This window comes from Salmo salar, chromosome 18 (genome assembly GCF_965601325.2).
Source record: "Salmo salar chromosome 18, fSalSal1, whole genome shotgun sequence".
Taxonomy (NCBI): domain Eukaryota; kingdom Metazoa; phylum Chordata; class Actinopteri; order Salmoniformes; family Salmonidae; genus Salmo; species Salmo salar.
In genome coordinates this window covers 88,411,161-88,432,716 of record NC_138308.1, presented here as the reverse complement: position 1 = coordinate 88,432,716, position 21,556 = coordinate 88,411,161, and the positions used below count along the sequence as shown (strand labels likewise).

At 40.1% G+C, this 21,556-nt stretch overlaps 3 protein-coding genes across 3 annotated transcripts in view; 2 read left to right on the top strand and 1 right to left on the bottom strand.

Moving 5' to 3' along the window:
• LOC106577890 (arrestin red cell) overlaps positions 1 to 8,129 on the top strand; it is a 79,485-nt gene extending 71,356 nt beyond the window's left edge. Inside the window, exons 12-15 of the mRNA XM_082964589.1 lie at positions 1,020 to 1,103; positions 1,329 to 1,405; positions 1,505 to 1,559; positions 1,679 to 8,129. Coding sequence (XP_082820715.1) covers positions 1,020 to 1,103; positions 1,329 to 1,405; positions 1,505 to 1,559; positions 1,679 to 1,778 — 316 coding nt within the window. The 3' untranslated portion in view covers positions 1,779 to 8,129. The remainder of the gene's footprint in view (positions 1 to 1,019; positions 1,104 to 1,328; positions 1,406 to 1,504; positions 1,560 to 1,678) is intronic.
• Positions 8,130 to 8,295: 166 nt separating this feature from the next.
• Positions 8,296 to 10,101, bottom strand: med11 (mediator complex subunit 11). The gene is given in 3 exon segments (NM_001140922.1): positions 8,296 to 8,558; positions 9,068 to 9,198; positions 9,858 to 10,101. Coding segments are annotated over 3 exon segments (345 nt in total). The 5' UTR covers positions 9,928 to 10,101; the 3' UTR covers positions 8,296 to 8,414.
• A 59-nt stretch (positions 10,102 to 10,160) lies between these two features.
• Positions 10,161 to 21,556, top strand: part of LOC106577888 (proline-, glutamic acid- and leucine-rich protein 1-like) — a 23,308-nt gene continuing 11,912 nt past the window's right edge. The window contains exons 1-5 of the mRNA XM_082964588.1: positions 10,161 to 10,338; positions 10,574 to 10,744; positions 11,391 to 11,540; positions 19,041 to 19,112; positions 21,382 to 21,556. The exon at positions 21,382 to 21,556 is cut by the window's right edge and continues 42 nt beyond it. Of these exons, the coding sequence (XP_082820714.1) occupies positions 10,195 to 10,338; positions 10,574 to 10,744; positions 11,391 to 11,540; positions 19,041 to 19,112; positions 21,382 to 21,556 (712 nt within the window). The 5' untranslated portion in view covers positions 10,161 to 10,194. The remainder of the gene's footprint in view (positions 10,339 to 10,573; positions 10,745 to 11,390; positions 11,541 to 19,040; positions 19,113 to 21,381) is intronic.

The following is a 21,556-nucleotide window of genomic DNA, read 5'->3' as shown; positions in this document are numbered from 1 at the left end:
CAATTTCTAATCTCATAGCAAAGGGTCTGAATACTTATATAAATATGTATTTCCGTTTAAAATGTTTAATACATTTGCAAAAATGTCTAAAAAACATTATGGGGTATTGTGTGTAGATTGCTGAGGATTTTTTTATTTATTGAATTCATTTTAGGATAAGGCTGTAATGTAACAAAATGTGGAAAAAGTCAAGGGGTCTGAATACTTTCTAAATGCACTGTATGTACAAACAACAACAAGCAAGGTTACATTCAAATCTGAGACACACACACACACACACACACACACACACACACACACACACGTGTAGAAACACACAAACACACACACACGAATAGAAACACACACACATATGTATAGAAACACAAACACACACACGTATAGAAACACACACACACGTATAGAAACACACATATGTATAGAAACACACACAACCACATATGTATAGAAACACACACACACATGTATAGAAATACACACACAAACACACATGTATAGAAACACACACACACATGTATAGAAACACACACTCACATGTATAGAATCACACACACACACGTATTGAATCACACACACACAAACACACGTATAAAAACACACACACATGTATAGAATCACACACACACACGGTCAGAAACACACACACACAGGTAATTTGCGACTTCTTGAGAAACCAAATTAGTCATCAGAATTCAGATAAACAAACAAACAACTGCCTAATATCAAGGTTGTGACTAGATGGAGTACAGCTATGGACCGAAGGCAGGTTAACAGAGAATTGTATCTAACCCTTTTTCTGACCTTATTAACCTAATTCTCCTAACCTGCTAAGAACAATTCACTTCCATCCGTAGCTCGATACCATTTAGTCAAAACATCATATACATGCCCATATACATGCCCATATACATGCCCATATACATGCCTGCAGTTGTCCTCTGGTCTCTATATGTTGTGTTAGTTTGTGTTTGGTTCTGTTTGATGTGTCCAATAAGGAGCTTCTGTTTGATGTGTTCCAGAGTGAAAGATGTGTCCAATAAGGAGGTTCTGGGGATCCTGGTGTCCTACAGAGTCAAGGTCAAGCTAGTGGTGTCTCGCGGAGGGTGCGTTACACACACACACACACACACACACACGCTCAAACTAGTGTTGTCCCACGGAGGGTAGGCTGCATCTTGGCTCCAACACTGTCTAACATAGATTTATGTAGTGGTTGTAAGTGAATGTTTCCACCTGGATTACGCTGGAATGTTCTCTGAGTATCAGTTCATCTCTGCCTAATGTGTGTTCTGGCACAGGTCCAACATAACTGTGTGTGCTCTGTCCAGGGATGTGTCGGTGGAGCTGCCTTTTGTTCTGATGCACCCCAAACCCTCTGACCTACCCATGTCCAGACCTCAGTCAGGTACAGACCAATGTGTGTTTAATAGAGAAACATATGTATTAGAAAAGTGTTTTGCGGGAATATTTACCTGTTTTGAAATGTCATTACTTTCACTCACAGTCGTCCCAGAAACAGATGCCCCAGTTGGCAGTAACCTGATAGAGTTTGAGACAAAGTAAGAGAGAGAAAGCGTTTGTGTATCTCAAATTTTAATGTAACCTTGTTTGTTGAACACAATTTTAATCTCTCTTCCTCCTTCTCCCTCCCTTCATCCCTCCTCCCTCTCTCTGTCAGTAATTTCTCTCAGGATGATGACTTTGTGTTCGAGGACTTTGCCCGTCTGCGGCTGAAAGGAACGAAGGACGATAAGGATGAGGATGACCACTTGTGCTAGCTCTCCCTCCCCCAGGACCATGCACCTGAACCTGGGGAGAGGTGCTAGGCGAGTCCCTGGTCTCATGTTGTCTCCAGGCCAGTAGGCTCAACTTCAGAAAGGGGGAGCAGGAGCACTCATATATATTATATTTTTCATTTCCCCCCCTTCTACTTCTTCTTCTTCGTCTTCTTCTCTCTTCTTTCTTGTACATCTTTGATGGCATTTTCCATTTCTACTCCTTCGTTTTGTCACGCGTTTGTTTGAGAAACAGAGAGAATGAGAGATGAAACAGAGAGTGAGAGAGAGATGGAGAGATTTATAGGAGTGTCGAGTCCACAGTGTCTGTTTTAGGGAATCCTTCTACATGTTTTGGATCCATTCTTTGATTCAGGGTTGATGTTATATGTTCTATATGCTCTATAGGTCCCAGCTTTATAAGAAGTGGGTAGACAGACAGATATACATTTGTCATTATTTACATGATGGAATACCATGTACCTAAGGTTGCAAAATTCCCCAAATTCCCAGATTTTCAAGAAATTCTGGTCAGAAGAATCTGGATTTCCTACTTATTCTCTCCTGATTCTGGGAATCTTCCAACCAAGATTTCTGGGAAAACCTGGGAATTTTGAGGAAAGTTTGGGGAATTTAGGCAATCCTATATGTAACTGTAATGTACAGGACTGCGTTGCTGCACAACTACTTAGAGGGAACATGAGTTTAATAGTTTAGTTAATTACATTGTTATGACATAGTTATAACCAGTTATTACACTGTAATTACATTGTTATTATGCTACTATTATTATTACACCTTTACCTTATCCTTGACACCCATTATACCCAATATGTAACTCAATACTTTACCCCTTTATGGCAAGTGTGAAACGATTACATATCGTCACAGTGAGGGAGTGAGTGTGTAAGTGTCCTGTGTGTGCAGTGTGCTTACAGTCAGCTACAGTGAGCGTTTTAGTGTAGTGCACTTTACACCCTGCGACAATAACTGTAAGTGCTTACACTGAGGGTGTGAGTGTGATGCATTCAGCATGAGGATGCAGGCGATCGTATGTACAGACAGTGTATTCTGTTAATTAACAACTACAGGCAGCAAAGCCTACACACACCCACACACACCCCCCCACACACACACCCCCACACACACACCCTACATTCAGCGGATGCCATGAACACGATAAATAGCTATTCTTTTACGTTAATGATTTGCCCAAAGTCGTTTTCTTGGTAGATCAGGTGGCAGTTTGATCGAACCCAACTGTCAATAAGATCAGGGCTCATGTCTATGACGATAGCCTACTGTACTTTACTGGGCCAATTATAAAGCTGTGGTTTTCTAGAGGAGTAGGAGTGCTGATCTAGGATCAGGTCCCGCCGCAATATAACCTTATTCATTTTGATCGACCTGGCCAAAAGGATATTTTTTGGACAGCTCACAAAGGGTGCCCCCTGGTGTGTGAAAAGCTGTAGTCTTCTGCAGGTCTATCAATAGAGTATTTAAAGGAGGTTGAAGGTGGAAGTTTCCCCCTCCACTGATACAGGGTAACATTATTTTGGTGTAGGGCAGCGGTTCTCAAACTTGGTCCTCTGGACCCAAAGGGGTACATGTTTTGTTTTTTGCCCGAACACGACACATCATTTGATTCAAATGATCAAAGCTTGATGATTAGTTGAGTATTTGAATCAGCTGTGTTGTGCTGGGGAAAAACCCAAAATGTGCTCCCAGAGGGGGCTCCAGGACCGAGTTTGGGAAATGCTGTTGTAGGGTAATCTGATCCTAGATCTGTGGTTAGGGAGTGACTTCTACCTCAATTGTGGTAAGTTTAACATTGACCAACCTCTTAAACCTACCAGCATCCAACTTTAGCCTCAATCATCAGAATCACCAATGTAGGGAGTAGGGGAAAGGGGGGGTGGGAGGAAAGGGGGGTGGGAGGGAAATTAATGGAGAAAAAACATTTTATTTTTGTTGTAATAATCGCCAGAGATATATACGTACTTAAATGTTGCCATTATTTGTATTTTATTCTTAAGACATTGTTTTATTTTTTATTATTAAAAAGTCAGGTGATAAGTGATATGAACCAACTGCTGTAAATATTCGTACTGTTCCGTTCAACTCAACAGCCAATAGGTGTTCACTATAGAACACTGCAGTCCAATGACCGAGCACAGTTTATAGGATAATCAGTCACAGAATCCCACGGTTTATAGGATAATCAGTCACAGAATCCCACGGTTTATAGGATAATCAGTCACAGAATCCCAGTTTATAGGATAATCAGTCACAGAATCCCACGGTTTATAGGATAATCAGTCACAGAATCCCACGGTTTATAGGATAATCAGTCACAGAATCCCACGGTTTATAGGATAATCAGTCACAGAATCCCACGGTTTATAGGATAATCAGTCACAGAATCCCACGGTTTATAGGATAATCAGTCACAGAATCCCACGGTTTATAGGATAATCAGTCACAGAATCCCACGGTTTATAGAATAATCAGTCACAGAATCCCAGTTTATAGGATAATCAGTCACAGAATCCCACGGTTTATAGGATAATCAGTCACAGAATCCCAGTTTATAGGATAATCAGTCACAGAATCCCAGTTTATAGGATAATCCGTCACAGAATCCCAGTTTATAGGATAATCAGTCACAGAATCCCACGGTTTATAGGATAATCAGTCACAGAATCCCACGGTTTATAGGATAATCAGTCACAGAATCCCAGTTTATAGGATAATCAGTCACAGAATCCCCCAGTTTATAGGATAATCAGTCACAGAATCCCAGTTTATAGGATAATCAGTCACAGAATCCCACGGTTTATAGGATAATCAGTCACAGAATCCCAGTTTATAGGATAATCAGTCACAGAATCCCAGTTTATAGGATAATTAGTCACAGAATCCCACGGTTTATAGGATAATCAGTCACAGAATCCCACGGTTTATAGGATAATCAGTCACAGAATCCCACGGTTTATAGGATAATCAGTCACAGAATCCCACGGTTTATAGGATAATCAGTCACAGAATCCCACGGTTTATAGGATAATCAGTCACAGAATCCCACGGTTTATAGGATAATCAGTCACAGAATCCCACGGTTTATAGGATAATCAGTCACAGAATCCCACGGTTTATAGGATAATCAGTCACAGAATCCCACGGTTTATAGGATAATCAGTCACAGAATCCCAGTTTATAGGATAATCAGTCACAGAATCCCACGGTTTATAGGATAATCAGTCACAGAATCCCAGTTTATAGGATAATCCGTCACAGAATCCCAGTTTATAGGATAATCAGTCACAGAATCCCAGTTTATAGGATAATCAGTCACAGAATCCCACGGTTTATAGGATAATCAGTCACAGAATCCCACGGTTTATAGGATAATCAGTCACAGAATCCCAGTTTATAGGATAATCAGTCACAGAATCCCCCAGTTTATAGGATAATCAGTCACAGAATCCCAGTTTATAGGATAATCAGTCACAGAATCCCAGTTTATAGGATAATCAGTCACAGAATCCCCCAGTTTATAGGATAATCAGTCACAGAATCCCAGTTTATAGGATAATCAGTCACAGAATCCCACGGTTTATAGGATAATCAGTCACAGAATCCCAGTTTATAGGATAATCAGTCACAGAATCCCAGTTTATAGGATAATCAGTCACAGAGCCCCCAGTTTATAGGATAATTAGTCACAGAATCCCACGGTTTATAGGATAATCAGTCACAGAATCCCACGGTTTATAGGATAATCAGTCACAGAATCCCACGGTTTATAGGATAATCAGTCACAGAATCCCACGGTTTATAGGATAATCAGTCACAGAATCCCAGTTTATAGGATAATCAGTCACAGAATCCCACGGTTTATAGGATAATAGGTCACAGAATCCCCCAGTTTATTGGATAATCAGTCACAGAATCCCCCAGTTTATAGGATAATCAGTCACAGAATCCCACGGTTTATAGGATAATCAGTCACAGAATCCCCCAGTTTATAGGATAATCAGTCACAGAATCCCACGGTTTATAGGATAATAGGTCACAGACTCCCACAGTTTATAGGATAATCAGTCACAGAATCCCCCAGTTTATAGGATAATAGGTCACAGAATCCCACGGTTTATAGGATAATAGGTCACTGAATCCCCCAGTTTATAGGATAATCAGTCATCGAATCCAAGTTTATAGGATAATCAGTCACAGAATCATCCCATGGTTTATAGGATAATCAGCCACAGAATCATCCCATGGTTTATAGGATAATCAGTCACAGAATCCCAGTTTATAGGATAATCAGTCATCGAATCCAAGTTTATAGGATAATCAGTCACAGAATCCCAGTTTATAGGATAATCAGTCACAGAATCTCAAATCCAGGTTCTCAAGGACCCCTTAGTTAACTTACAATTATCTATAAACTGAATTTAAACATACTTCATCAATTGAATGTAGTTTCATAAGTCCACTTTAAGTTTGATAAATAAGTTCTGTTTTGAAATGTATAGGAAATCAGAATAACCAGGGGCCCCTCGGGACCAGGATATGGAAAGATGGGCTACTACTGTATAATCTAGATTGTAGACACTTCATAGGCTATTACAGAGTACTTTGCAGTCAGTTATGGGTATACTGTATGTCTGTAAAGGTGTTTAGGTGTAGAATGAAGATAGATAGGGAGGATTGATTGATCGATTGACACTTGGCTCATTTATCAGATTGAAAATCACGGTGTTTGAACAGGTTATATATGTATATAACATAAAAGGGGAAAACTATCCACCTAATGTACCGTTTCAAAGAGGGACAAGCTTCAACTATGGCAAGCCAAGAGGAACAAATGACTAAGCCAGCAAATGCAATGTAACAACACTGATCGCCTCTTCTTATGAGAAGTGTTGAATTGATTGCAGCCGTCGCCATTTTGGTTCAATGACAATAATGTTTTTTCTTAACATGAAATGTGTGGGCTCATTCAACTTGTGTAAACCCATCAACAATTGTCCATGGTTAATGAGATTTATATTGATGGTCACGTTAACAAACAATGTTGCACATTACTTTTTACCCCTTTGAATGCACCATACTGTTACTAACACCCAGAGGATGACATCATAGGCTGAGGTTGTAAACAGGGTGTAATCATAGAAATACAATTTCTAGAATTGACATCTCCATTCAAGTAATGTTTATTTCCCTTCTTGTAATTATATTTCTATGGGTGTGATGATGTCAATCACAACACACTAGTCATGAAGCTTCACAATTAGGTTATAAAGGTTCCTAAGAAGGTGATAAACGTCATACTCTGTTCATGTTATGAATGGATCGACGCATGGCATTCTAAAAATGCAGTGTCTTAAAACATTATGAACAATTTAGTGATATAGAACATTCAGAACCTCCAGAAGCTCTCTTAGGGACCATGTAAATGTTACAATGAGCTATTTTGTATTTAAAGTGGCCTCTTATGACACAGTATGCCCTATGAACCTTCATAGCACCCTTATAAACAGCCATAAAGGATGATGAAATTGTGTAAAAGAAATAAGGCATGAAAGGCTGTCATATATTGATGATGTCACAGCTAAGGGGGCCTCTTGTGCCTGCTTTAAAATTCAGTTATATCATGTTTTATGACTGCATCATAAGGTTAATGTTTATAAGGCATTATAAGACTTTGGAAGAGACCACTTCAGGTAGTTGTGTTACCAGCTTTTCCTTTGTTTGTAAATCTGAATGGTGATTGTCCTCATCAGTCTGTAAACCAGTCAAGTGTAGAGAAAAACAAAAAAACTTAAAGTGGAAGTTCAGTATTTCACAACTTAACCATGGATTAGTTTCTCCATAGACTACTTTTAGGTTGAGGAAACATCTAAAACACTCAGTAAAATACTGAACTTCCCCTTTAAAAACAAAGATCTTCTATTTTTGATCCCTTCCACCTTAGTTGAGGTATCCATGGAAATGCACGGAATCATGTTGGTTTGTAGACTATTGAGACACGACTTCTATTTTATTTTAAGGACAATTTTAAGCTACTAGAACTATTACTACTGCTAAAATTGAGATTCATAGAGAACTATACTTAAACGCTACCTGATAATTTAATAAATTCACAGATAAAGTAAGACAAAGTATATTGTTATTAAGGAAACCAAGATACTGTATAAGCAATATGTTATTTTAGTCAATAAAATTTTACAAAATCACAATGACATTTTTTTTTTTAAGGTTTAAAAGCATTGGAGAATATATGTCGCTTCTTTATTTTGTACTGCATTTTAGAAAATGTCAATTTTTAAAAACAGTTAACATACAAAACAGGTCTCCGTGTGTTTATTTGTTAGTGTGTACTGTCTGTGTGTATAAAATATGAAGGAATGTATCAAACAAATAGGGAAATGTAATGAAACACTAACTTTATTACAAAACATAGCCGAATACATTTTCGGACTAATATCAAATAAAAATCAAAAACAAAAGAAAAGTATTTCAGTCCCCATCTCTCCGCGGCAGGTGGTGCTAAGACACCACGGTGACAGCAAGCTATGGAAACGTCCACCTACTGCGCTCTCCCGACCATCGTTCTGGTGTGACTGTTTTCTCTCAGGGTTGTGGATCCAGCATGACTTCGCAGGTGCGTCCCAGCTCTCCCAGTTTGACCCTGGCGTACTCTGCTCTGTTCAGGGCCATCTGACAGTCCTTCCTAGCTGAGTATGTGGAGCCTTCGTGGGGCTGGCCTGTGGCAACCTGCAGGGGAGAGAGAGAAAGAAGGCAGTGTGTGAAAGGGAGAAATGTAAGTGTTCAGTTAGGTGAATGTGGGCCGTTCTGACTAGCAGAATGCTACGCTACCAGGTGAACGTGGGCCGTTCTGACTAGCAGAATGCTACGCTACCAGGTGAACGTGGGCCGTTCTGACTAGCAGAATGCTACGCTACCAGGTGAACGTGGGCCGTTCTGACTAGCAGAATGCTACGCTACCAGGTGAACGTGGGCCGTTCTGACTAGCAGAATGCTACACTACCAGGTGAATGTGAAATATGCATAACTTTGATGTAGAAAGAAACCTATGCTACTACTGTACTTAGAAAAGCCAATAGGCTGTAGTGTAGTCACATAACGAGAGTCATATCTACACGGGCAAGTTACATTTCTATGTTTCAGTTCCCGGTGTGGCACACCATGTGTGTGTGTCTGTGTGCAAGGCCATGCATGTTTGTGTCAGTCTTGTGTGTCTGTCTGTCTCTTCTTTGTCCTACCTGTGTGAGATATTTGATCTGTGAGCTGAGTTCAGTCTCCACTCTGCTGACCGAGCCAGTAAACTGACTAAGCTGTCTGTCCAGGAAACTGGCATTGTGCTTGTCTTTAGACAGCTCCAACACGATGTTACCTAGAGAAGATGAACACAGTAAACAGTATTAGGCATATGTATTTACGTACAGATACTGACATTGTGCTTGTCTTTAACAACTCCAGGCGACGTTACCTGCAGGAGTCAGAATATGAGCACAGAAATCAACATTATCAAAGAGTAGTCTAGTTTACAGATAGAGATAATAGAGCGACAATGAATGCCCATTCTTTCGAGAGCTCTATTTCTAATATAATAAATGTGTGTCTACCTACCGCTAACTAGTTATATGTAACATGACACAGGTATAGTAAGCTCTGGTCCAGCAAGCCGCACTATGGATCAGAGCGAACCCACTGGGCAAAAACCGGTTAAATAAACGTCGTTTCCAAGTCATAAACAAATCCATGTGATGACGTTGAATCAACGAGGCAAACCGATTAGATTTGCAAAGTCATGAACGTAAGGTAATTTCGTATTTTTTCGAACTGTTAACGTAAATCCAATTACATTGTGAAATGTTTTGTTGATTTCCCTCAACCAGGTGTACTGTAAATCAAAACCAGACGTTGATCTACCGTCTGTGCCCAGTGGGAATATATAGCTAGCTAGGCACGTGTTTCTCATTACAGAGTAGTTGAACGGTTGTTGCGGCAGGCAGGGATAACGTTATACAGTAAGTAACGTCAGCTACTAACCGGCGCACTGCAGAATCGTTGCAATTTGATTCTCAACCTCCTCCAAAGCTCTCAGTCGGTCATTCGCCATCACTTTCACTCACTGGGAGTAAAACAATCAGAGAAACGAATCTTCCCAGAAGCGGCTACGGCACAATATCGTAGCTAACAGGTTGTTAACTCAATGCATTAATCCAAAATGCTGCCAAACTCATTCATATCAAAACCACACACTGCAGAAAGCGAACATCAACAAAAACCCTTCTGAGAAAGGGCGCGTAGAAATAACGTCAACACATTCGGTGCGTAAATACTTCCGTCGTACAATGATGACGTTATAGCGTGGCGAAGTGGCAAGATGGCTGCAACAGCGGCTTGGATGCATGGCCCCGCCAATATGCGGTTAACCGAGGGTCTGGTGTCTGTTCTGAAAGAGCAGCGGCCCGAATATTTACCTGCACTTTTAGCAAATTACCGGGAGCACGGAGTGGTTTCGACTCAGGTAAAATTAGCCAGCTATTATTGGAAGTAGCCGCGGATGGCAGCATCCCATCGGCGCTCCAGTCCGTAGCATCTGTCTCAATGCAATGGACTCGTGTTAGTCTTTGTTTTCCCCGTTTACTGTTGTGTCATAGCTACATAGCTAACTCTATTGAAGTTTTGCTTCTACAGTGTGTATAGTTGGGTCGATCGCCTGATTGCTGTCACTTACTTCTCGCTCGGCTTCTAACCCCTAGAGTTCGGCAGCAGTTGGTGGTCTCGTGGGAGTCAGCAATGCCAAACTCGGAAACAGCAAAACCAGGTTTGAGGGCCTGTGTCTGCTGTCGGTGTTGGTCAAGGATAGTTCTAGCGATGTGTTCCAGCAACACTGTCTGTCCTGGCTAAGGTCCCTACAGCAGGTCATACAGGTAAGACACACATGTATGGACTGGAAACACCTGTAGACTTTGACCATAAACGCACACCTATGGCAAACATCTGTATTCATTACTTCTTGCAATGGTAATTGTTTATTGTTTCAGAACCAAACGGATGCAAACAGCACAAACGTAATAAAATGAGAACCTACCTGAATATGTCCAATTAAAAACTAAAAAAGTTTTGCAGCAGACAGTGTTTTGCAACAGAATCGGCGTAATAAGTACACCCCTTGGTTAAGAAATACAGGTAGTGTAGCTAGTAACTACATCGGTCCAAAACATTCACAATGAGACAAATCAAACCTGCACAACACAAAGAAATAAAACACCGCTTTCTCATCTGAAATCATGGGGACGTCAGAAAGAGCTGGGGTGTATTAATTAGTCGCAGACCGTAGCAAAACGTTTTGCAACGGAAAGCGTTTACTCCAAATGTAAAAAAATATATATACATTTTTGCAACAAAAACAACAGTTTCTATTGGACAAATTCAGGTAGGTTTGGTTCTGTTTGGTTCCTAGAGTTTTCCTTTGAAAAATGTTTTGCAATAATCCAAACGTTTTGCTACGGTCTTCAACTCCTGTGCTAAATGTATTCCATTTCACACTTTTTTTCTTCTCTCTCTCTCCCCCAGTCACAGGCCCCTCTCCCGTCCATCCAGCTAGCGGTGGGTGTTCTCCAGGACCTGCTCCAGTACTCCTCCCAGCTACCTGAGCTGGCCAGGGAGGTGGGCCTCAACTCTATCCTGGGGATCCTCACCTCCCTGCTAGGCCTCAAGTCTGAGGTAAGACTAATGCTTAAACTGGGCCAGTACACATTGGTACTGAGTTCTGGCACCTCCTAATTTTCAACAGCTTCATTACCAGCAGTTCTCATGGAATATTGGCTGTAAAATATGATGAGTACCGACACTTATTTATTTCCACTTCAAGCACTGTAATTGCGTAGGCTGAAGGATACCATTTGAAGCAAATTGTGATGGTGGCAAAATCTGCAAGATTTATTTTCTGTTGTAGAATATTTCAGATTGTAGGTAGGGCTGTTGCAGTGACTGTATTACCGCCACTCCGTCAGCCATGACCACAGTCAAATTCCAGGTGACCATGTGTTAGTAGAACCCAACTCACTAACAATCATCAGGTCCTAATGGTCTGGTACTCAGGGCTCTACTGTCCCTCTAACCACTCTGACATGTGTTAGTAGAACCCAACTCACTAACAATCATCAGGTCCTAATGGTCTGGTACTCAGGGCTCTACTGTCCCTCTAACCACTCTGACATGTGTTAGTAGTACCCAACTCACTAACAATCATCAGGTCCTAATGGTCTGGTACTCAGGGCTCTACTGTCCCTCTAACCACTCTGACATGTGTTAGTAGAACCCAACTCACTAACAATCATCAGGTCCTAATGGTCTGGTACTCAGGGCTCTACTGTCCCTCTAACCACTCTGACATGTGTTAGTAGTACCCAACTCACTAACAATCATCAGGTCCTAATGGTCTGGTACTCAGGGCTCTACTGTCCCTCTAACCACTCTGACATGTGTTAGTAGTACCCAACTCACTAACAATCATCAGGTCCTAATGGTCTGGTACTCAGGGCTCTACTGTCCCTCTAACCACTCTGACATGTGTTAGTAGAACCCAACTCACTAACAATCATCAGGTCCTAATGGTCTGGTACTCAGGGCTCTACTGTCCCTCTAACCACTCTGACATGTGTTAGTAGAACCCAACTCACTAACAATCATCAGGTCCTAATGGTCTGGTACTCAGGGCTCTACTGTCCCTCTAACCACTCTGACATGTGTTAGTAGTACCCAACTCACTAACAATCATCAGGTCCTAATGGTCTGGTACTCAGGGCTCTACTGTCCCTCTAACCACTCTGACATGTGTTAGTAGTACCCAACTCACTAATGATCATCAGGTCCTAATGGTCTGGTACTCAGGGCTCTACTGTCCCTCTAACCACTCTGACATGTGTTAGTAGTACCCAACTCACTAACAATCATCAGGTCCTAATGGTCTGGTACTCAGGGCTCTACTGTCCCTCTAACCACTCTGACATGTGTTAGTAGTACCCAACTCACTAACAATCATCAGGTCCTAATGGCCTGGTACTCAGGGCTCTACTGTCCCTCTAACCACTCTGACATGTGTTAGTAGTACCCAACTCACTAACAATCATCAGGTCCTAATGGTCTGGTACTCAGGGCTCTACTGTCCCTCTAACCACTCTGACATGTGTTAGTAGTACCCAACTCACTAATGATCATCAGGTCCTAATGGTCTGGTACTCAGGGCTCTACTGTCCCTCTAACCACTCTGACATGTGTTAGTAGTACCCAACTCACTAACAATCATCAGGTCCTAATGGCCTGGTACTCAGGGCTCTACTGTCCCTCTAACCACTCTGACATGTGTTAGTAGAACCCAACTCACTAATGATCATCAGGTCCTAATGGCCTGGTACTCAGGGCTCTACTGTCCCTCTAACCACTCTGACATGTGTTAGTAGTACCCAACTCACTAACAATCATCAGGTCCTAATGGTCTGGTACTCAGGGCTCTACTGTCCCTCTAACCACTCTGACATGTGTTAGTAGTACCCAACTCACTAACAATCATCAGGTCCTAATGGCCTGGTACTCAGGGCTCTACTGTCCCTCTAACCACTCTGACATCAATGTAATTTCAATAGAAAATCACATCAAAAACGTATCTTAAACATTATCTTGCTTTTAAAAGTCACCCCACTGTGGTTGATGAATTGGATGTAAGAAGTTCAACAACGGGTTGAAACTGAGTGGGAAAACATGTTCCTTGTGGGTGTTGTTTTCAAAGGCAAACACAACGGAATGGACAGCACTTTCTAAAGTGATGATTCATTCAAAGCATTTAAGACATTGCATGTAGAACATCCGTTCACATGTTTAAAATCTGTATTTATTGAATATTCGAAAGTTACAATATACTCGCAGTGAAGCCGCTCAACAACTACATCATACCAGTCATCCAACAGACTCCCATTCAGAGCGACACACAGAAGCATCCAGGGTCAAAGCCCTGCTCCAGGGCACGTTGACAGATCTACCACCAGGCCAAAAAACATGAACCCGAACCCTCCGATATCCCCCAACAGTTCCCCAATAGCTGTTCCTCACCGTTCGAGACCCTCACCGTTCGAGACCCTCACCGTTCGAGACCCTCACCGTTCGAGACCCTCACCGTCGAGGTAGTTGTAGTTGTAAAAACACTGCCACTTAGTATCATTCAAATGTACTTTTTATTATGATTTATTTGACTTTTTTTTATTTTTATCTTTGACAATCATTCTATCTCTCACACAGCAACTCCACTCCCACTTGTCTCCAATTCCGCATACCAACCCTTAGCTTCCCTCAGCCCATCCCATCTATCTCTGCTGGCCACCCACTTTGTGTTTCTACGCAACACATATCTTTCAACTATGCTGTGATGTTTAATGTACAATTTCAATCTATCTAATCGAATAGAATTCACAGATTGCGAGTTGAAGATAAATACTTTTACTAAGAGTATTAGTAATTGACTGAACCGGTCTCTCCAGATCTCCGAACGGTACTATTTCTAGGGTCAATTTTAGATCAACGCTTTGCATTTTCAGCCATTCCTGAACCTGAGACCAGAAACAGCCTACCTGAGGGCAATACCAAAATAAATGGACTATTGATTCTGTATCCTCACAACAAAATCTGCAGAGCTTTGATGATTTTATGCCCCAAATATTCAACATTTTCTTGCGTTGTTTTAAATATCAACTCATACACCCTCTACCATGGAATCGGTACGTCAAAAATCTCTTCCCAACTATTTTGCAATCTGTATGGCACAATTGTCAACATCCTGGTCCTCAAATGAAACTGGTATACTTATCTATTTATTCTATTTTTATTCCTCCGCCAGTTTTGATCCTTTATATTGGGCAGACAGACCAGTTCCCTACCTCCTCCCGCTGCAACCCGCCGCCTCCATTTTTGGGGCAATCGGTAATCAATTGGTTGTACTCTTGGATTGAGCAGACCTCTCCATACAATTCTGATAACTCCATGAAGGACATAACTCTATCATTCCAACTTACAATATAATTTAAGAGCAAAATACTATTTTCAAACATCTTTCCCATAAATACAGGTGTTTTATCAACCAGCACATTTGAGTTCAGCCATAATATTTGTTCTATCTTTTCAGGGGGATGAAATTGAAATTGTAGCCAGCTCTGCAATGCTTGTTTAAAAACGAGATACTTTGAAAAAAGTATCAATCTGCACAAAGGCAAAATGGCCATTTTAAACAATGGATGAGGTTTTCTTAGTATTCTACTTGAGAACCATTTAGGGTTCAAATAAAACTTTTGAATGAGTGAAGCTTTTAGAGAGAGGTTTAGTGCTTTTATATTTAATAATCTCAACCCACCCAATTCATATTCATTATATAGATAGACACGTTTTATATTGTCTGGTTTAGCGTCCCAGATAAAGCAAAATATTATTTGCTCATATGATTTGAAAAACTAATCATCAGGAGTAGTCATTTTAGCAGACGCTCTCATCCAGAGCGACTTACAGTAGTGAATGCATACATTTCATGCATTTTTTTTTTTGTACTGGCCCCCCATGGGAATCGAACTCACAACCCTGGCGTTGCACACACCATGCTGGCATTGCAAACACCATGCTCTACCAACTAGGCCACAGGGAAGACTACTAGATATGACTAAGGAGTTAATCAGGGAAATTTTTCTAATGGTTGCAGGATCTTGTCTATTTTTACATGTTTTCTATTGAAATTCATTGTGTGGAGCTTATTTATATCTTTTGTGATATGAATACCGAGTATGTCTACTTCACCATCAGCCCATTTTATAGGTAAACTGAAGGGCAATGTGAAGGTATTTTTTAAGGATCCAATACGTAATATTGTACACTTATCATAATTAGGTTTTAGTCCAGAGAGTACAGAAAAGTTATCTAGATCTTTAATGAGACATTGCAGGGATCTAGCTTGCGGACTTAATATAAAACTTGAGTCATCGGCATACATGGACACCTTTGTTTTTAAGCCTTGGATTTTTAATCCTCTAATGTTGTTATTGAATCTGATTTTAATAGCTAGCATTTCGATGGCCATAACGAATAGATATGGTGACAGCGGACACCCTTGTTTAACTCCTCTTGACAATTCAAAACTCTCTGAGAAGTAGCCGTTATTTACTATTTTACACCTGGGGTTGCTAAACATTATTTTTACCCATTTTATAAGAGAATTACCGAAATTGAAAAAATCCAGGCATTTTGAAATAAAATCCTGTCTTACTTTATCAAATGCCTTTTCAAACTCCGCTATAAATACCATTCTTGGCTTCTTATGTTTCATGATGTTATATTATTTCTAGTAGTGGTCGTATATTATCTCCAATGTATTGTCCATGTAAAAAACCTGTCTGATCAGGATGAACAATACCTGGTAAAACCTTTTGAATTCTGAGTGCTATGCATTTTGCTAGTATTTTTGCATCACAACATTGAAGTGTAAGGGGCCTCCAGTTTTTTAGATAGACTGGGTCTTTATATTTGCCATCTGGGTCTTGTTTTAATAATAGAGAAATCAGACCTTCCTGCTGAGTACCTGACTACCATTTCTATAGGAGTAGTTAAAACAATCTAACAATGGAGCTTTTAGTATATCAAAAAATACTTGATATACCTCTACCGGTATCAAGCCCTGGGGGTTTTTCAGACTGAAAGGATTTAATAGCCTCAAAGTTCTTCCTCTGTAATTTGGCCTTCGCACTGTACATTTGTTAATTTTCCATTTTTTTAAATATTATTTGGAAAGAATTCCTTACCATAATCTTCATTTAGTGGGAAAGGATGAGATGGAAAAGAGAACATTTGCCTAAAATAATTAGCTTCCTCTTTTAAAATATAATTCGGAGAATCATAGATGACTCCGTCTTCAGTAACGAGTTTCTGCAAATTCTTTTTGTTAGCGTTCCTGTATTGGAGATTCAGGAAGAATTTTGTGCATTTTTCTCCATATTCCATCCAGTTTGCTTTATTTTTGTAATAGATTACATTAGATCGTTCTTGAATAAGTTCCTCAAGTTCTTTTTGTTTTTCCTCTAACTTATTTTGTATTTCTGTAGTATCCATACACATGTTAGAGCTTTTGCATACACCCAAGCCCCCCCCCCAAAAGAGAGAACTGAATTAAAAGAATGATTGTTCCTTTTTATATACAATATGTACCTTATTAATAGCCTACTGCATATTACGCACATAGATTTAAGATGTCTTTGGTACATAATTGGTCTAACCTATACTGTAAAAATAAACAATTCTAGTAATCCCCTTTGAGTGTGGGCTGTATTATTATGCGTTCTGGATGGACTGGTTACATTATGCTACACTCCAAACTTCCTATCCATGAGTCTGGGAGAGAACGAATAGGATAGGTGATGCTGTTGGTTCATTGATTGTTCAGGGCGGCTTACAGAATTAGCGTACAATTGTAGTGAACTTGTATTTGGCCATTTTCAAAATATTTTCATAATGATTAGGCTGACGCTTTACCTTTAGCTACGTAATATCTCACCACCATGCGTTTCCTTCTCTCTCTCTCCTTCATTCCTTTCTCGGTGATGCAGAGAGAGGGGCTGTCAGTAGTTTATTTAAACCTGTTTAGATGTGAAAACGTACAATGGTTCTGGAACACATTTCACCTGCTTTCCCAAATGAAACACTGGGTAACCACAGCAATGTGGTTGGAGAGGCCATGATGTATAGAGTTTTGGTGGAACATCACCTGTCGCCCAGCAGTTGATGTGTGACTTGAAGTAAGTGTTCTTATAAGCCTAGACATTTCTATATGCAATGCCGTGTGAAAACAGAGTTTTGATGGTTTTCACTAACAAGAGGAGGATCCCAGCTGCTAATATATTTAAGGCATATTTTTCAGCTGCTCACTATGAAACCAGAGTAGCCTACCGGCATGATTTATTCAACTGCGGGAAAGCGGCCTCCATCCACTATTTTGCTGTTCACTACATGTGTTTTTTTCCCCCTGCCCTTTTCCTACCCATTTGATAATGGGCCATTCTAAATCGAAACAAATTTGACATATTAGTAAAGACGCGATTTAAATTGAGAATAATCTGATGGGTGAAAATATGATCAGTTGATGAGAGAACAGCTGTGCAGCCTGAGACGAGGAACAGAGCCAAGCTTTTATTTCCGCTCTTTATTTAGTCAATAGCCTGTAGTCGCATCATGCTGCCCATATATGTTCTGATTTCTAAGACATTCTAAGGTTTGTATCATTCACAACTAAAGTTGCCAAGTAACTCTAAATCTAGCGTATAGGACCTGTTTCAAATGATGACTTTTACGCTCAACATAGCCACCCGCTCCGGAATGGGAAAAATATCATTTCTATTTTATTCAGCTAAGTTCAATTTTATTCTTCTTAATATAAAATAATGGCACAGGCCTTATAAGCATATCTTGTCTGCTAAGTGAACAAGCCTACAGCCTATGGCATGGAGCATAGCCAGATAACATACAGTATCTAGTCTGATAAATGAACAAGTCTACAGTCTATATCATAGCCAGATAACATACAGTATCTAGTCTGATAAATGAACAAGTCTACTGTCTATATCATAGCCAGATAACATACAGTATCTAGTCTGATAAATGAACAAGTCTACAGTCTATATCATAGCCAGATAACATACAGTATCTAGTCTGATAAATGAACAAGTCTACAGTCTATATCATAGCCAGATAACATACAGTATCTAGTCTGATAAATGAACAAGTCTACAGTCTATATCATAGCCAGATAACATACAGTATCTAGTCTGATAAATGAACAAGTCTACAGTCTATATCATAGCCAGATAACATACAGTAGGACAACTCATATTTTGTTCTTCTGAAATACATTTTCTTCACATCATAATGTTTCTTTAGACCTGACTAAAATAAATAATGGATTTCTTGTGACGTTTTATAATAAATATATATTTGTAACTTTTTTTTTAAATGTAGATGTTCCAAAGGTGTGCATCTGCGGCTTGTATGTGTGGAGACCTGGAGATGCTAAACTGTTTATGTTCATTAACGGTCAATTACCGTCATTAGCATGACCATAACCTGGCTGGCGTTATTTCATAACCGCCACACTCCTAATTGTAGTTACAGGTTGGAAAATACTTGTGTTTTTGTCTGTCCCAGTTTCACCTAGCTGCCATGGAGGGGATGACAGCATGTATGACCTTTTACCCCCGAGCCTGTGGCTCCCTGAGGGTGAGTAGTAGACGTCACCCATTCATTAGATTACACATGAGATGCTTGTCTTTTTCTATTCTCTTTGTTTGGAGACGCTGTGTTGTATTTCTGTCTCTGCCAATTGGTGTTCTTAAGAAGCAACCCTGAGGGGTATACTAAGAAGCAGGAGCAAGCCAGCTAACTTGCTGTTAGGAAATAACTTTTTTGAAAGGTAAGCTTATCATGGGCATGGTCTAATTAACTCAACAACCAAAAACGTATATCCACGTTTAGCTTTCTTTAATGAACCCCAAAACCAGAAGTTATTTCTGGTTGTTTATCCAAGTTAGCTGCTAAGTCATTGATCCTGGTTTGTAGTATACCCCTCTGGTGAAGGCTAAGGGCTGAAAGGTGTTGGTATTAATACTTTATCTCAAGTTCTAAAATGCATCTAACCAGATCTGCCCTACTACTACCCCCCCACCCCCTCCGATGGAGGACTCCATCTCTACTTATGGGATCTCAATCCTTTCCCATTTTAAATATGTGGGAATAGATATCGTTCCTTCCCTAGAACGCTCAAATCAATAAAATTCCACCTCAGTAGATGAACTAATATCCCAGTTGCTTTAACCAGCCGAATATGGATTGTTAAAATGAATATATTACCAAGGCTGAATGTCTGTAGTTCAATGCTTCCCTAGTCCCCCTTCTGGCTGTTAGGATAAAATCCATAGTGCAGTTTAAAATGTATATGACATGTAAGCCAACCCGGATAAAAGTAACAAACTTGCAAAGAGGGAAAGACGTTGGAGGACTAAACTTTAAATTGTATTTCCCGGCACTAGAATTTCTCTCCATCCTAAATTGGTTTAGACATTACTCTTCTGCCCCCTGGCTGAGTATAAAGATATCCCATGGCCATGGAAGAGGTGGTCTCCACTGATATATCCCTTAAACAATGTACTATGGTGTATCCTATGGCCATGGAAGAGGTGGTCTCCACTGATATATCCCTTAAACAATGTACTATGGTGTATCCTATGGCCATGGAAGAGGTGGTCTCCACTGATATATCCCTTAAACAATGTACTATGGTGTATCCTATGGCCATGGAAGAGGTGGTCTCCACTGATATATCCCTTAAACAATGTACTATGGTGTATCCTATGGCCATGGAAGAGGTGGTCTCCACTGATATATCCCTTAAACAATGTACTATGGTGTATCCTATGGCCATGGAAGAGGTGGTCTCCACTGATATATCCCTTAAACAATGTACTATGGTGTATCCTATGGCCATGGAAGAGGTGGTCTCCACTGATATATCCCTTAAACAATGTACTATGGTGTATCCTATGGCCATGGAAGAGGTGGTCTCCACTGATATATCCCTTAAACAATGTAAACTTCACTTTGGTGCTATTATTGATCACATTTCTATTTGGTGCAACATTTAAAAACAATGTAACTGGGAATCAAAATGGCTTGCCCACACTCCATTATTTCACAATAATGCCTTGCGATCTGGATGGTGGCCTTTTGGTACAAATGTGGAATTCGTCCCCTCACCGATATCATGGATAGTAATGGTTTGAGACATTTTAACTGATATCATGGATAGTAATGGTTCGAGACATTTTAACTGATATCATGGATAGTAATGGTTTGAGACATTTTAACTGATATCATGGATAGTAATGGTTTGAGACATTTTAACTGATATCATGGATAGTAATGGTTCGAGACATTTTAACTGATATCATGGATAGTAATGGTTCGAGACATTTTAACTGATATCATGGATAGTAATGGTTCGAGACATTTTAACTGATATCATGGATAGTAATGGTTCGAGACATTTTAACTGATATCATGGATAGTAATGGTTCGAGACATTTTAACTGATATCATGGATAGTAATGGTTCGAGACATTTTAACTGATATCATGGATAGTAATGGTTTGAGACATTTTAACTGATATCATGGATAGTAATGGTTCGAGACATTTTAACTGATATCATGGATAGTAATGGTTCGAGACATTTTAAGGATGGAGGCCCACTTCTTTTTATGTTTTATTTTCCTGTTCATACTGAATTAATTATTCAGCTTTATTACACCATTATTTTCTTTTGAGTGGTAGCTTACATGTTTTATAAACTTATCATTTGAAATGGATAATGTACCTGTAAACCCCCCCCCAAAATTAAATCAATACACATTTGATTAAGTTTTTTTAATCAACTTTCACTGCCCTTCCACTGCTGTGGAATTTCCTCTTCACTGACAATTAGTCTTCAACAGGACAAGCTGGGTGCCTGTTTCCTCTCCAAAATGGACAGTGTGAACCCTGAAGTCCAAGAGGCGGCGTGTGAGTGTTATGGTCGTCTGCCTTGTCTGGGCGGAGTCTTGGAGAGAGGGGGAGGCGGGCGTCCAGCCGAGGGATGGACCAATCAGCTTCACTGCCTGCTGGCCTCGG